Source organism: Seriola lalandi, unplaced genomic scaffold, assembly GCF_002814215.2.
Source record: "Seriola lalandi dorsalis isolate HSWRI2012SDOR001 ecotype SW California unplaced genomic scaffold, Sedor1 jcf7180002054383, whole genome shotgun sequence".
Lineage (NCBI taxonomy): Eukaryota > Metazoa > Chordata > Actinopteri > Carangiformes > Carangidae > Seriola > Seriola lalandi.
The window spans coordinates 893,104-908,991 of NW_019524936.1; the positions used below are offsets into that span (position 1 = coordinate 893,104).

At 39.4% G+C, this 15,888-nt stretch overlaps 1 protein-coding gene across 3 annotated transcripts in view; it reads right to left on the bottom strand.

Moving 5' to 3' along the window:
* The window catches only part of vti1a (vesicle transport through interaction with t-SNAREs 1A), a 111,976-nt gene that overhangs the window by 65,153 nt on the left and 30,935 nt on the right, over window positions 1-15,888 (bottom strand). For all 3 annotated transcript variants that reach the window (XM_023409195.2, XM_023409197.2, XM_023409196.2), the window contains one exon: window positions 12,463-12,547. In XM_023409195.2, coding sequence (XP_023264963.1) covers window positions 12,463-12,547 — 85 coding nt within the window. The remainder of the gene's footprint in view (window positions 1-12,462; window positions 12,548-15,888) is intronic.

A 15,888-nucleotide genomic window follows, 5' to 3' on the forward strand; every position in this document is an offset into this window, starting at 1 on the left:
TGACGACGCTTGCGTCTAAATTGGGAGTGAAGGCCTCCCCAGGAGAGATGGGCAAATCTGTCACAGAAGACTGAGGGAGCAGAAATGTTGAAAAAAATGCCACAGCTACACACACACACACACACACACACACAAACACACACATATACCCACAAACACTAAACCAACACAGTATCTCCATATGCTTAAGATCTTAATCATCATCACCATCATCTGTTCTGTCTTTTTAGTGTGTGTTTGTGTGTGTGTGTGCCCGCATGTGTGTGGTTCACATGAAAGAAGGACATCTGGAATACAATTATTTGAAGACACCCTCTCACACACACACACACACACACACACATACACACACACCCTCACACACACACACACACACACACATTTTCCCTTTGCTATAAATTTGCATGAATTCCATACATCTGGCCTTTAAGAGGCAATAACAATTATTCATTGAGCTGGTTGTTACAGCCCAAATGCAACCGGCCACTAGTCTAAACAGCTCATTAAAATAGCACAATACCTCACTTCAAGCACACAGGAAAATTGGCATGCAACTCTATCACTGCAATATCGTATGGTTCTGAACGTCCATTCTGGATAATATAATGAATTCAGAATAGCCTTGTGGAGAAAGTGAATGTACTGTATATTTCTTTTTGATTCTCTGGCACTGTTTTCTTGCACTGCCTTCTTTGTCTGCTCCCTCTTCCCATACTGTCTGAAATTTAGGCTTTGCATTCTTCAGGTAAGCTTCATTCTGAATGGGGTGAATTTGGAAAGCACATTTGATCAATGCATGTTTGGCAAAAGACTTTGCATGTTCATTTCCCTTAAAAAGACAATTGCCTTTTCTTATAATAATTAAATGATAACAAAGAGTGAAATATGTTGCACTCACTTAACGTTACTTTAAATATGTATTCATATCAATAATTCACTATGTAGCAACTAATAGCCTGTCTAAAATATTAGACATATAGACAAGTTTCTACCTAATGAAATTATGGTTTTCATTTCCTGTTTCCTGTTTATTTTCCATTCCTCGATCACGCAGTTCAAAGTTGAAAATGACCAGAATTATAGAAAGCAAATGTCAAACAAATTACAGAAAAATGTTTACCAAAATATACTGAAAAATTCTGAAAAAAAGGATACTTATAAGCAAATCCGCACTATCAGGTGGCCTTCACCAAACATTAAAAAAGTCTACATCAATGCGTCCACTCTGTTCTGTGTGTAGTCATAACTACGCACATATTCACATCAAACCTGAGATGCGTCAGACCAAGGGAAGTGTCCCTTAGGCCATCTTAGCCAGTCCTTCACAACTGAGCTTTAAAAGATGGGCGACAGTACAGTACGCTGCAGTTGGCCTTGATTGATGATTGAGTAACCCAAGATCATAGATGTGCTCAGGGAGGACTTGCCGGTGCAGAGCTGTGCATACATCAGCCCTTCAGGACTACCACTACATACATCATGCGGTGAGACTGACTGATGTGAGCATGGGGACTATGTAGACCACTTAAGGGAAGCTTTCTACATGGCAGTCAACAGTCAAAGTTGACTAAAAATGATTACAGCGCAGGAAAGGGATGACTTTGTTGTTATAAATCACATTTTATCTGAGCCTGAAGAAACTGAGGTGCAAAGCAAAAGCAACATGCACGTATTACTAAAAGAAACACACATGCAGACACACAGAAAAGCACACATATTAACTTGTGCTGATATCCTTGACAGGCACAACTACAAAAGCATAACTCAGTGGTAAATAAATAAGTTCATGCTGTCTATGTGCATTCTCTTTTTAGGAACTCTTGGGCTCACATAGACCCGTCCAAAGGATTATGTGTGAGCATTCGTGCGTGCACAGAGGCCCCCCTTTCAGCACCTTCTTACAGACCTTCTTACAGCGCCTCCCTCCTAAAGCAGCTCAAGGGCGCGGCCTATCTACCAAACGATAGAATGCACACGTGGAACTATGCTTCCATTCAACAAGCCGGCCAGCCGCCATCCAGTCAGTACCTTGATTCATTTATATGAGAGTCAAACTGTTTGTTCTGTCAAGGTTATGCTATTTAACAGGAGAACAGGGAAAGGATAGAGAAAAGTTCCAGCCAATTTAAAAGTCTGATGAGCACTCCACCAGTTCTCGATTCCATAAGAAATGAGCACATCTGAAATGAGACCAATTAACTTCAATGCAATCGAGGACAATTCCTTGAGACCTATACATTTTATTCCCCTGAAAATGTCTGCCATTCAAAAATGTTGTGGTAAACACAGTTATTTTGCCCTGATCTGACAACAGAGAATCCAAATTTATATGTTGGTCATTTTGGTCCAAATGTGACAATCCTATATGTGCACACAAGTCACACATAAATTAAAAGGACAATATCAGCATGCTGTCTGAGCCTGGCTTTGCTCAGAACTGTGATGCAGGCTCTCCTGTCCCAAAGCAACTCGCACATGTGTGCGTACACAAACACGCTTGAGCAGCACGCAGAACACTCCTAAGGTTACCCCCCAGGACAAAAGCTTTACCATCCCACTGACTGGCAGATGGGGCAACCAGCTGACATCTCGGCCCGGCTCTGTTTCATGTTCCCTGGGTGTCTTAAACGGGCGGGCACCCTGTCTGATGGGCACAGGACAGCCAAGGAGGAAGATCCTTTGACAGGGGCGGGGGGGTGCTCCTTGGGGCTACCATTGAGGAAAAGAGAGGCAAGGACAGACGGAGATGGCTAATGTGCTTCACTGTGTTTGTACAGTATAATTGTGTAACTTGCAGGGTGGGAGGCTCGGGAAATGTCTACATTTCAAAAAAAGAGCTAATGGTTGCATTTAGTCCTCTATGGTTTTTAAACACAGGATCAAATATTTTTCTCAAGGCTAGAACCAACTTTTATTGTTGCAGGGAACATGAGCAGTTGTACTTTCTTTTTAGATTTAGACCAAGAAATTGAAGTCTAATCTTGCACCAGCTTTCCATCTTAAGCTAAAAGGGGTCATTGTTGTTGTTGGGTTATTTCCTCACAGACCTTTGGATGCAGTCCCATCTGGGAAAGTTACTATAACCTACTAATAACTTGTTTAAACTATCAGAAACATTAAAATGCTCCAGATTACTCAAAACCAGTAATCTTATCACCTAGGTATAAAACTTTTATCTATAATTTAACAAAGTGCATTATGTCCAAGTTTTACAGAAAGTACAGCCTGGTGTTTCAGGAACCTCTTACATTTATTTTATTATTTACAATATATAATTCATTACTTTCCAGTCAGCATTTCAAATACTGGTATGAGAGTGACGAGAAATATGAGAAAACACAAAGTAATTGCACATATACTTTCCTTAAAAAAAAATTACACACTGGTTTGGCACTGTCACTGTTCTTTTTTATGATAAGCTAATTATTTGATTGATTTATTTTTGATGGGGCAAAATATATACATTACATACAACAAATACAACAACAAAATTCATATAAAGCTGCACTGGATTTAGTGGCACAGTATAAATTAAGTTGTTTTTTTTGACAACCATTCAGAAAAAACTGAGAAGAATATTTAAGATTGTGGGCAATGGTACAGGGAGTTATTTAAAAACCTAATTTATTCTAGGTTTTGGGGAACACAGTAGTTAAAAGTAGTTAAAATAGTTTAAAAAATCTTACTTATTATTATATACTTATTTCCACGTTTTGGATAATTTATTTTTTCCTGTTACAGTAAGGCATGTGCCTAAAAATACATTTTTGCCAACTCTAACTTTTATGTATCTTTACTGTAAGTGAATAATGGCAGACTACTTAGATTAAAATGGCATCAGCAGTCAGCTGGGTAGCAAACTACTATTAGTAACTTTGCCTTAGACTGTCTGCTTACTACTGCTAAATCTGACACACAATTTCAACTGCACTGTGAATGCTATTTCAGGTCAGTATGAGGCAAGTATTCCTCATCTGAAAAAGTTTATTTTGCCTGAAGAGTCATTGATGAATTACTCATTAGTTCTTTCTGTCAGGTTTTGCAGTCGTCATTATAATATTTAATGATTTCACTCTCTGTGATTATGTGTTTTTAATTCAACGCAAACAAATAAAAATTAAGTAACTGATTAAATTCAGTACATACTGTTGTCTTATAAAATCTATTCAAAACATTTATAAAGAAAAGGGGATATTACGACTGACGTCATGACACATCACAGGTACGTGGCTGAAATCTTCAAATTATTTTGAACAACTAACAAAATTGTCATTTTACATGAGCAAAGCAAAAGGGAAATATTGAGAAGCAGCAATAGTACTACTTTCCCCTTAACAATTTTCTTCCTTAACACTCTGTTGAATCTGCATCAAAAATTGGCCATTTATGTCTGCCAGCTTGACAGAAGACTCACTGTGAAGATACAATGCTAATGGTAGTTTGACTCAGTTGTCATTACTCAAGTGCTTTGTAGTAGCGTGCCACTTGCCTCTTTTTAAATAAGAAAGGTTGTCACTTTACTACATTGTAAATGAGATCACATCTAAGGGAGGTTACTGGTCAAAAAAAAAAAAAAAAAGCTACAGGAGTTTTTATTTTTTGAATTGGTAAAGAAATAGAAATTGTTAAAACATGTAGCTGTTGTGAATATAGTCATATCCATCCTTATTTCTTATCCCTGTACAGAAGCCATTCCACACTCGCTCTGATAAGCGTCTCCTCATTTTTTACTCCTTTTAGGGTTTTAACTGTCATCAATCCTCTTGTCATGCAGTGCGTCATTCTCATCACTGAATTAATATTTCTGATATACGTCCTCGGGTGACAAGGTGGCACAATTCTCTCTCACTGCCAATCCTTTACTTTATTTCACTGTTTCAATTTTTTTTTCTTCTTTTTTTTTTTGGTTCTCCCTTTCCGTTTTTAATATTTCAGCGCCTCAGATGTAGCGGCTCTTTAAAGCACCCATGGGGGCTCTGAGTCCTCGCTTTTGTCTCCCATTTCCTTCTGAAACAGTTTTTCTTTAACCCTATGCGGCTCTTCACAGTTGTTGTCTTAGCTCTCTCCTCTCTGTCGCTCTTTCTGCTGCTTTCTTTTTCTCCATCTCCCCCTCCCTCCCTCAGCTTTCTCTGTGTCAGCCAGAGGTCAATGCTACACTTTTTTCTTCTGCATGCAAGAAGGCAGGGGGTATCTTTTTAGTTATTGTAAGCTAAAAATAGAAAAAAAAAAAGTGATTTAAGGTTGGGACAAAGGTGTCTTTTAAGATATAGTGGCATACCACTATCTAGCAATTGGGGGGGGGGGGGTTTCATATCTTAAGATAAGGATTAGATTATATCAATAAACGATTCGGATGAGGCTTGATCGTGAATATAGACTAATTTACAAACTGCGCCAAAATTACTGATTCAAGGTTATTACTAAGGGATACTGTGCATTATTTAAAGCTGAAATTGCCAATGTTTTTTTTAATCTAATAAACTGTTACTATATTCATCTCTTGTGTAGCTTACCGTGGACCAGTCATCATGTACTGCTATTGAGAAATGTTGATCAAGTTGTTGGGTCGCACATGTTCAGTTAACCATGCTAATGCTGTTTTCTCAGTACCTCAGTAAATAATATATTTGAGTTCATGTTCCATGGTCAATCTCTGATATTTGCAATGTAAGAAAATGATGTGAAGCTGTCATTTAAATGGACTTAAAGTTATGGATTAAAGTGTAATACCTGCATCTTAAACATACAAATGTTTGATAAAATATGTACTAAGCTATCGCGCAAATTTAATAAGTTTAAATTTAATTTAAAAATATATATTTCCCTAAGAAATGTTGTCTCATGTTTGACTGAGCAGGAGAGCTCCAATGAGCTCTCTAGTCAGATCATTACTTCCAAGAGACTCATTATGTTGAGAGCCTTGTTGAAGCTAATAAATGACTAAAGGTCTAATTATAAGATTTTCTCATAATTTTATTAATGCTAGCTAACACTTTGTGAAGACCTAATTGAGGGACACATGCAGACTAGTTGGTGGACTCAACTGAATCATTATTCAGTCATAAAATTTGGCATCCATCTTTGGTGTAAGGTTCATTTAATTTTACACAAACACGTCACTCACTGCCATCTTTGTAGCGCCACTTAACTTAAGCTAATATTTGGACGTTTGCGACAACACCTGTCGATTCACAGGGAAACTGAGACTTGCCCACGCACACGCAGGGAAAACAGGCGCACACATACAAACACATACCGAAGTCTGTTGGTTCAGCTCTTCCATTGAGAGTCCGTATGCTAGCTGGCCATTGTGCACGGAAGGCCTTTTGTCTGTGCAGCCTGAAACTGGTGATTGCACCTTAGCTACCGCAGTTCAAGCGTAAACAGTGTTTTCATGCCCTACGATATACACTGTTGCCAGTGGACCCCTAAATCCCTGGAACAGCTGAGTCCTAGGGTGTCAAAGATAATGGCGATTTATTGCAGTGCGCGGCTTTCTCATTGCCCCTCCCGCCCCCCTTTCCAATCGTCCCTCCACCCCTCCTCCTCCCTCAAACAGATTAAAATTAAGCCGTAAACATGTGAGGATGGAATTAACACATTTAGCGAGTCTCCTCTTCCCACATCCCATTTTCGCTCCAGAGCGGCTGATCCCCGCTGCCGAACGTGGGTGCAATTTTAATGACTCGCAACGTTTTTGAAGTCCACATGAAAAAAGCGTCGCTCGCCGTTTGTGGCGGCGCTAGATATGGCTGGGCCATGGCCAGCCATGATTGGGGGGGACACGTGCCGCCGACTCGGACTCCAGGCTCTTCGATAGGATCGGTGTCATTTTCCTCTCCACGATAAGACGCCTTGCTGACAAGGTCCGATTAGGAGAGAAAAAATCATTATTGCTACGCCTTTCATCCACCGGGGGTTTACCGATAAACAGCTCACCCACGGCTAGATTTTCTGAGAGCAAGATGTTAGGCATTGAAGCATATATATTTAGGAAATATGGTTTCAGGCAAAATTTTGGGCGCGTTTTTAACAATTATTTTCGTTTTAAATAGCTATAGGAAAACATACTTTTCCTTTAAATCGTATATTTTTTTTTTTTAAAAAGTCCTCCTATCTCCTCAGCTGAAAACTCAAGCTGTGAAATATTTAAATCCTAGATCTCGGCTCCATTAATCAAACAATTATCAAATAACTTCATATTCTTTTTGAACACAATACAACATGCCGATTGTATCAGCCTACAAAAAAGTGATTTATTATGCTATACCTCAAGGAAATCCACTTTAGCAAACTGTCCTTTTAAAAAGAGGAATGAAAAAGAGATCCTTAAAATATTCAAACTACATTGTATAACAGAGAGAATAAACTACAGAAAAGAAGTGAGAAAAGATTCAGTCACATTTTAATAAGAAAAAGATTTACATTGCATATATACTGTATACATTTATACAAATTATTCATATAGTGACTGAAAAATCCTTCACAATCCTTAGTAACACCACGTATCAAACTGGTGTATTAACAAGATAAAACTAATAGTAAAGACTAATAATAAAATTGTTGTATAATGTTAATGTTAAAAAGTATGAGAATTAAGAAAATAGTTTAACATTACTTTGTTTAAAAAATAAATGACTATATTTATTTCTATTTAGATGTTGGATGTTTTAAAAAAAAAAGTCCATTCCAAAAAATAAATAATTTAAATTGAATCAAATATTTTAATTTGTGGAGATATTATGACTTATCAATATGATTATACAATTAAATATTGCAGTTCATATTTCTTTGGATTAAATGATAATTGTAAATAATAAAAACAGAAATAAAATAAGAAATAGAGCCAATAATAGAGTCTGCTTTAAATATCACTTGGGCTTCATAAATGTAACTGATTATGTAATTTGTTAAGTGTTTGCGTATGGATTTGAGGAGCGAGCACCACTTTGGTGGCCCAGCACCAAAAGAATCATCGAGTCTGATCTTTAGAGGGAACAGGGAGAAATAAAGCAAGTGGGAGAGAAACAGAGAAAGAGACAAAGATGGAGGGGGAGAGATAGAGAGTCGGGACAAACGTGCGCTGTGTTACTGGGCCACTCCAGCGCCCATGGACTCTCAGCAAGACTCAAAGCCACGCTCAGCTTCAAAAGGGAGCCATGAAGATTTTTTTTATGTTTACAAAAACATATTTATTTATTTCTCGTCACTCTGTCATTTATCTATTTATTTCTTGCTGTCCCAGCACCCCTTGCTCTGCCACTGAAATCATGTTCGATGACGCCGGCGTGCTCGCCCTCCCCTCTTTTTCCCCCTCTCTTTTAATACCACTGCAGTTCAAATCAAACTGCTCTAAAACAAACTGATGTACTCTTTAATATAGTCGTCACATCATCACAGGGTCCTCACGCGTCTGCCTTGGTGACAACTGCAGGGCTGCTTAGCTTAGCCCAGCGATGGCTGCCACTTTGTTGGTCGCTTCAATGATTTATCACAAAAAAGAGAGGGAGATTGTGAGAGAGGGAAGGGCGAGAAAAGGGGAGACACAGAAAGAAAAGTCCCCTGGATCATGATTGAGTCACTGGCACCTTTGATTGACAAGGTCTAATCAGCTTATCTCCATCCTAATAAAGTTGATAGCCTGCGGTGCTGCTCTCTACCTGGCATGGTGTGAACTTTGGGCTAGGCTGGGGCCCCTGGGGGCCGGGCCCCGACCCTCTCTGCTTATCTAAACGGGACTGAAATCAATCCCTAATGAGCTGTTTTCATTTTGCAGGATTGATTACAGGCCCCTAAACACCAAGAACACTTGCCTAAGAAGTGTTCTCAGCCTCTTGCTGGCCACCTTTAAAATGCAGAGTAGCAGTGCTTTTGTCTGTGTCTGTCTTTGTTTCAGCAGCTCATTTTGCTGCCATCGCTAAGTTATTTGTGTCAGCTGAACAAATATAAAGGGGGTGAATTTTCAAAGTAAACTCCACATTTGCCAGTTAATTTACTGAGTCGTACAATTTGTAAATATTGCCACTGAGATGCATTTGTAGCAACTGGTGACTATCATGATTGTAAGAACTAAAAGCCTTTATATTTCATGTAAAAATTAATTCTAAAAAATAAATAAATAAAATAAAATTGTATTTAACCTGTATTAGTCGTGTCTCTGCAAACAAACTGCAGTAGTTTCCAGCCCATCTATATCTTTAAGTTTACAATTACTACTAGTGTCCTAAAACAATTGCACATTTACAGTCGCATCAGCAAAAGGCTTCTATGTTGACACAACAAAGCAAATTTAATTTAAAGCAGCTCAGTAATCAGAGTTATGCCAATAAACAACAGTGAATTTTAATAACCATAACTAGAAAATTCAAGATGAGTTTGATGGAACAATTTTTAGTCATGTTTTGTATGAGCTGTCGATCAGTAAGACTCAACTCTCGGCCCTTCAATGAATAATAATCAAAAAGGTGGAATAGGTAATCATTGCAACTTAGATGTCTTATTTGACATGCTAGCTGTTTCTAAACAAGCAATCATAAATCATTCAAAATCTTTTCAACTGTGGAGGGAAGGACTAAAATCTGGCATGTCTTTGATTTAACATCAGTCAAGCCTCCACATTTGGGCATTTCAAATGCCCCTGACTCAAATGTCTTTAAATTGGCTAACTGCATGCCCTCCCTCTTTATTTAGGGCCCTCTTTAACTGGGCTAGCCCCCATGTCTGCTTGTTGCTATGCCTGGGCTTTTAAGTCAGTGCTCCTCACTAATGAAGTTCTATACTTTATTTATGAGACAAACAGAGGACCCTGGTTCTTGAGGGTGTGTGTGGTAAATAGCTCTGCATGTCCAAAGAGTCTCTTCTATATCCCTCTGAGGGCTCTCACTGCTTTTGGCAAGTCTTTGTTTTCACTAAATACACTGGAGACATTGAGAATGGTAGGAAAAAAAATGCTAAAATCTGATAAAATGGTACTGTGTGAAGATTCATCTTTTCTTAGAACTAAGAGTCCTCTTTTTTCCCCTTAAATATGACCTAGAAGCATCCTGTTTTTTTTGTTCCTGGTCATTAAGAGATATATTGTCGACACTGAAGAGAAAAGGGGGCAAAGCTGAGTTTCTACGCCATTTCTTTGTTCAGTATCTATCGCTTTGAAATAAAATGTCTTTTAGTTCCACTTCCCCCACTGGTCAATTACAGTTCTTAAGTGCTACTGTGTCATTGTGGATAGAGAATGCAACTTTGAATTACTGCAAAATAATGATGCTAAACTGCTCTTAAAAGTGCAGCTTAGATGTCTGAGGAGACTTGAGGTTAGTGGCAAGAAAAGTATTAACAGTATGACTAGAGAGCGTATGATTGGAAAACACTTAACACTCTAATTATTCTTGTTTTACGACTATGGATGCCACACCTCTACGTTTGAAAACTCAAAGCTTATTCCTCAACAACTGCCAATGCCATTTTCATAACGTGCATGGATAAAGCATGGTGCACTTCTTTATTTCATTACGTTGTATTTGTTGGCGTGAAAGAGAAGGAACTACACTAAATGAAGCCTTTGTTGGACTATAAAAGTAAACAATTTAGTGTTTCCAAACAGACAAATCCCAGGCCTTGGAGTACTGTATCTCAATACTCTAAGAACTGTGGCAGGACTATGATCTAAAAAGTGGAGGATTTCATGAAGATGTCTGTGAAGTGCTGTGATGAGCCGTTGAGGAACTACAAGAGTAAATATATAGTTTGAGATGGGTGAACAACACTAAATTAAAGACCAAACTGAATTTGGGATCAGATGGCAAACACTGTCAAACCTTATAAACCCAGTGGATAAATATGGCTACCTAATGTTTGTGCCCAGTGCGTCTGTTGAATTTGAGAGCTTGGCATATATAGTAATTAGTCTGGTGGAAGAGTGCATATTCCCTGTGTAACTATGTTCTTTGTGCAGATGTATTCCCGCTTTGACCCAGAGACACTGCCATTTCAGGTTGTGCATCTGAGCGGAGGGTTGGTATCGACAGCAGAGTAAAGGAAGGGGTCATGGATTAAAGACGCAGGGGCGAAGCCTCCCCACCAAACCACAAACACACCCCACAGCTGGTGTGGACCAAGCCAAGTGTGTGGGACCAAGGCAGGATAAACGAGTATTGTTCTTAGCTCGCCGCACAAACAGTGGATGAGACAGCCACCAGTGACACAGGGTCAAGGGGCATGTGGCCGACTATGACGGGAGAAACGGCCGGGCACAGGAGGTACTGAACACTTTTAAGCCGTGGCCCACTTCTTAAAACACCAACCGAGCTGTGAGGCAAAACATCAAAACAAGCCTCTCTAGTGAAAGATACAACTGGGTAGAATTAACAATCTGTCGGCTGTCGCAGAATTTGACACAGTCGAAAAACCCGGATAACGGAAGGATCATCTGAGACATTTGAATCAACATTTTTAAGCAGAGAATGCAGATTGTATTTATGAATTTGTGAATGCAAGTTACAGAGAACATCAAAAGCTGGTGGTCTGCGTGCGAACCTTCCTTGACTTGAATTATTAAATCTGTCGATGTCGCACACGCCAGCCACCCCGCGATTATAGTGTAAATTGACAAACTTTTTCAAAACTACAACGGAAGCCACAGAAAGCTGGTTGATACTTCAAGAATGAGCTTTGATACATCTCTGAGGAATACACTGTGCCTCAATAATGTGGTGACTGTCAGGAAGGAAGACAGGAAGAAAAAAAATATGCTAACTGGTTAAATCTATTTAAGATCCCAATGAGCTTTTTTCCTATTTTAAGATAAAAACCATCCTTGATAATGAGGAAAAAAAGGAGTTTGTGTGTTTTTTTGGATGGTTTATTTAGAAAGTGATATTATGTTTTTTTCTTCCTTCTGCACCCCTGAATTAAGAACTTCAGGAAGAACGCTGACGTTGTTTATTTTCATAGACCCCCTGTCTGTTTGTGTTTTTAAAAAAAAAAGAAAAAAAAAACAAGAAAAAAAAAAAACATACCACCACCCACCCATAACACACACATACACAACACGCACACACTGCCATAGCGATGCATGAATTTTCTTCGGGAGCAGAGCAAGGAGAAGCGGCGCCCGATCTGTCGCCTGTACACCTCTCTCTCTCTCTCTCTCTCTCTCTCTCTCTCTCTCTCTCTCTCTCTCTCTCTCTCTCCCTGGCTTGCCTTTGATGTGCTCCCGAAAATGTCATCAGGCGTCAAGGAAAGAGGTTTTTTTTTTTTCGAACCCCCCCATCAACCCTCTACATCCACCCACCCCCCCCACCCCAAACACACACACACACACACACACACACAAATACACATATCCACCTACCTCACATATGAGCAAGACAATTTGCTGTCTCTCACTCATCCTCACCACTATCTTGAACCCCCACCCAACACCACCGCACTCCTTCCCAACCCAATCCAAAACAGAATACGTACCGGTTTCTACTGCTATCTGGTAGCCGGCCTCCAGTCTCCGTGATGACCTTTCCAGCTTCTCTGTGTTGTCCAACAGATGCGCTCTCTGCAACAAATGGAGAAAAAAAATAAATAAAGCCAGAGAAACAAACACACACAAAAAAATTGATTGAGAGGGCTGGGACCCATTTCAAAGAAACACATCAACACTGTCACCTAAACAGACAGACCACATCCACAGCGACAACATAATACCGCCAGGTTGGCAATAACCTTCATGGATGACAATGTGTTATATGCTGATGGAATATCAAGCATATGCATGTTGAGGCTGACAATGTAAGAGGTGCTGCTGCCTCATCTTGGACATGAAAACAAGAACTACTTTGAGGTTTGTTGCCTCCTTGTATTGTTTCACAGCACAGCCTTCTGCTGCACGCGAGGGAAAAGTTAAGGCGGGGAGGTGCAAATCAAGATAAAATTTTATTTAATTTGAAGCTTTTCCGTCAAAACAAAATCCTGTCGAGGTGATAGCTTCCAAATGGAGAAATTTAAGACAAAATCAACATTTAGTCCCTCAAATGTAGATAGTAAAGCAACAGATGAAGTGTAAGATTGAATAATAAATAATGAAGCCTTTTCGAACCCACCAATGTCATAAATGTTAATAAAATGAACATCGTTATAGTGTAATAATTATTCCACACAAAACCATTTGATTTCTTTTCTGCTTCCTGTTTATCCACATTAGTAGACCAAAACAGTTATTCATGATGTATGAGCTGCTGCATCCCCCCATGGCTTACTCACAGCTATCAACAATTGACAAGCCCGTCCATTGAAAACATGGAGTTCAGAGAGCAATGTGTTAAGAGAAAAGATGTGTTGCATAAAATATTAAATAAGCAATTTGATCATTTTTTTCAAAGTGGATGTTTGAGAGTATAAAGGTGTGAACTAGGGCTCTAATATCATGTGTACACATATCAATTGATAGCAGTTCCTCAGAAACCAAGAGAACTAGAGGTTTTGGTTCCTGCTCTATAGCTAAACAATTCATGTCTGACGAGCAAGGCAAGAAAAGATCTGATCTGTTGACTGATGGCCTTGAGTTCCATCTTGGGGGTCTCAAACATAGACATCTTCCATTATGGTTTCATTTCATTGTGTTCAAATATCCAATTACTGCACTACATTACGGACACATACATGTATTATCTGTGGCAAAGAGCAGAGCTGAATGATTTTATATGTTATTAGCTTTTTAAACACTTTGAATCAGTCAGTTCAGTCCTCTCAAACCCAAACAAAAACGAATAAAGAGGAACCAATGCTACATGAACACAAAAGCTTAAAATGACACCAATATATGTGGATCTATGGCTGACATTTTGTATTCTCAGTGGAATATGTGCTGTTACCTGCACAAGGAGTCTTCAGGAATGAGTGGGATTTTACTGAATTTTGTACACATGTTCTGAGTGATTAGTTGAGGTTACTTGACAATGTCTTGAATGTTTTCCTGTTTGGTTTAAATATAATTCTTTCCACTGTCACCATCGGGGGACCCTGAGTTTCATTTCAACTAACAGCTACAGTTAGTCAATTTGTCACTGAGTACTGGCAACTGTTTTACTGAGGAAACCAGCTGGGAATACCTAGTTTAATTTTTTCAACATTATATTTTTTTTGACATTGTACAAAAGAGGCTCACTAACTATAACTGATCTCACTTGCTTTGGTTGGGGTTGCATTAAACTGCATGAAAATGCCAATTGTCTAATTTTTTCCCCCACAGTTTTCCCAATGAGGTTGTTATGTTTTGGACATTCATGTCAGATTTTCTTCAAAAGGATGGCACAGGTGCCCATGAGCTGTAACTGGTGACTGTTGTGGTGACACTCAAATGTCTGAATTAAGTTTAATTCTGTTATTCTGATTTCGTTTGATTTTAACACTATTCCCAAGATCTAATAAACTAAAGGCTCTTATTAAAAGATTCCGGTGTACTGTATAACAAGTGAGTTAATCATTGAAGGAACTCTTTGATCATTATTTGTTTCAAGTAATGCCTGGATATTAAACTTTATATTAAAGTTCCTTTATTTTATGCACATATTTTATTTAATCATCATGGATGCTTCAAACAGATTTCAAATATTGATTCAACTATTACATTGGTCTGTTTTATTAGACAGCGCCGCTGTGTAATCTCAGTAATGTGTATTGTTAATCTATGTTGGTTGAGTTCAAGGCTTCAGCCACCTATCTGACATAAAAACATAGATTCAAACAACATGTACAGCCCCATATTATCCACTGTAGTGACACACTTTTAGTGCAAGTCCAAACTAAGACCCAGCTTTCATTAAATCCATACAGCCTTCAGAGTAGAGGATCATAAACATCATGAACTTGGAAGACTTAAATGTTTACTCGAATGTTGTTGGTTTTGATGGCCTTTCTAATATGCTATGTTAAGAAACCGATCAGATGTAACACATTTGACACTCAAAAACAACCCGATGAATGGCAACCGCCTCTCTGACAAGGGTTTATGCCCATCACATGAGCGAAGGGGACAGGGGGAGAAGTGAAATCTCTAGTTTTGGTTGGGCTGTCAAAACATGTACCAGCTAATCACTCAGAGGAAATGAAAAATGTGGAGGAAAAAAAAAATAAGTCAATGACATGCTTTTCAAAGTTTGACAATAAGAGGGATGGGAAAAGAGCAGGGAGGAGAAAACTCCCTCTGAACTCCTTCCTTTCCCTCGCTTCCTTTTTCTTCACGCCGCTGACAGATGTCATTTAAAATTGCAGAGATACTTTTTAATAGTTAAAGGGAGGGCAGGGGGAGGATGGAGGGATAGGAGAACGGGTGGGTGGATGGGTGGATGGGTGGTAAAATGGGCTAGGAGGAAAGCGACGAGGAGATGGTGAGTGGGATAGGATGCAAGGTGTGGCATGTTTTTGGTGTAGGGTGTGGTAGAGGGTTTCAGGGAGGGGTTACATGGGTGTGGAAGTGGAGATGGTGGCAGTGTGCACGTAGGAGAAAATGGATACCACGCTTGGTCTATAATGAGCCCCTATGGATCAGCTGAGATGGAGGGGACGTATTGACATGCAATGCTTAAGCTAATACACCTAGACCATGGCTGCAGTGCCTGTGTGTGCCTGGGAGCATGAGGCAGCCAGGGATACTGACAGAGTAGCACACTCCCCGGGTTCTTCAAAGAGCTTAAGTGATTAGTATGTTATCATTACCATTCGAAACGTGATTTTCCTATTCCCTCTCGGCAAAGGTGACACGTCTCGGGGAGACGGCCGGCAGACTCACTGCGATGGAAAGCCACTTCAAAGCTTTCTCCTCCTGAATTTCTCTCTCTCTCCCTCTCTTCTCTCCCTCGTTCTGTCTTCTTTTAGGGCCGGGGGGAGGGGAGGGTGAGT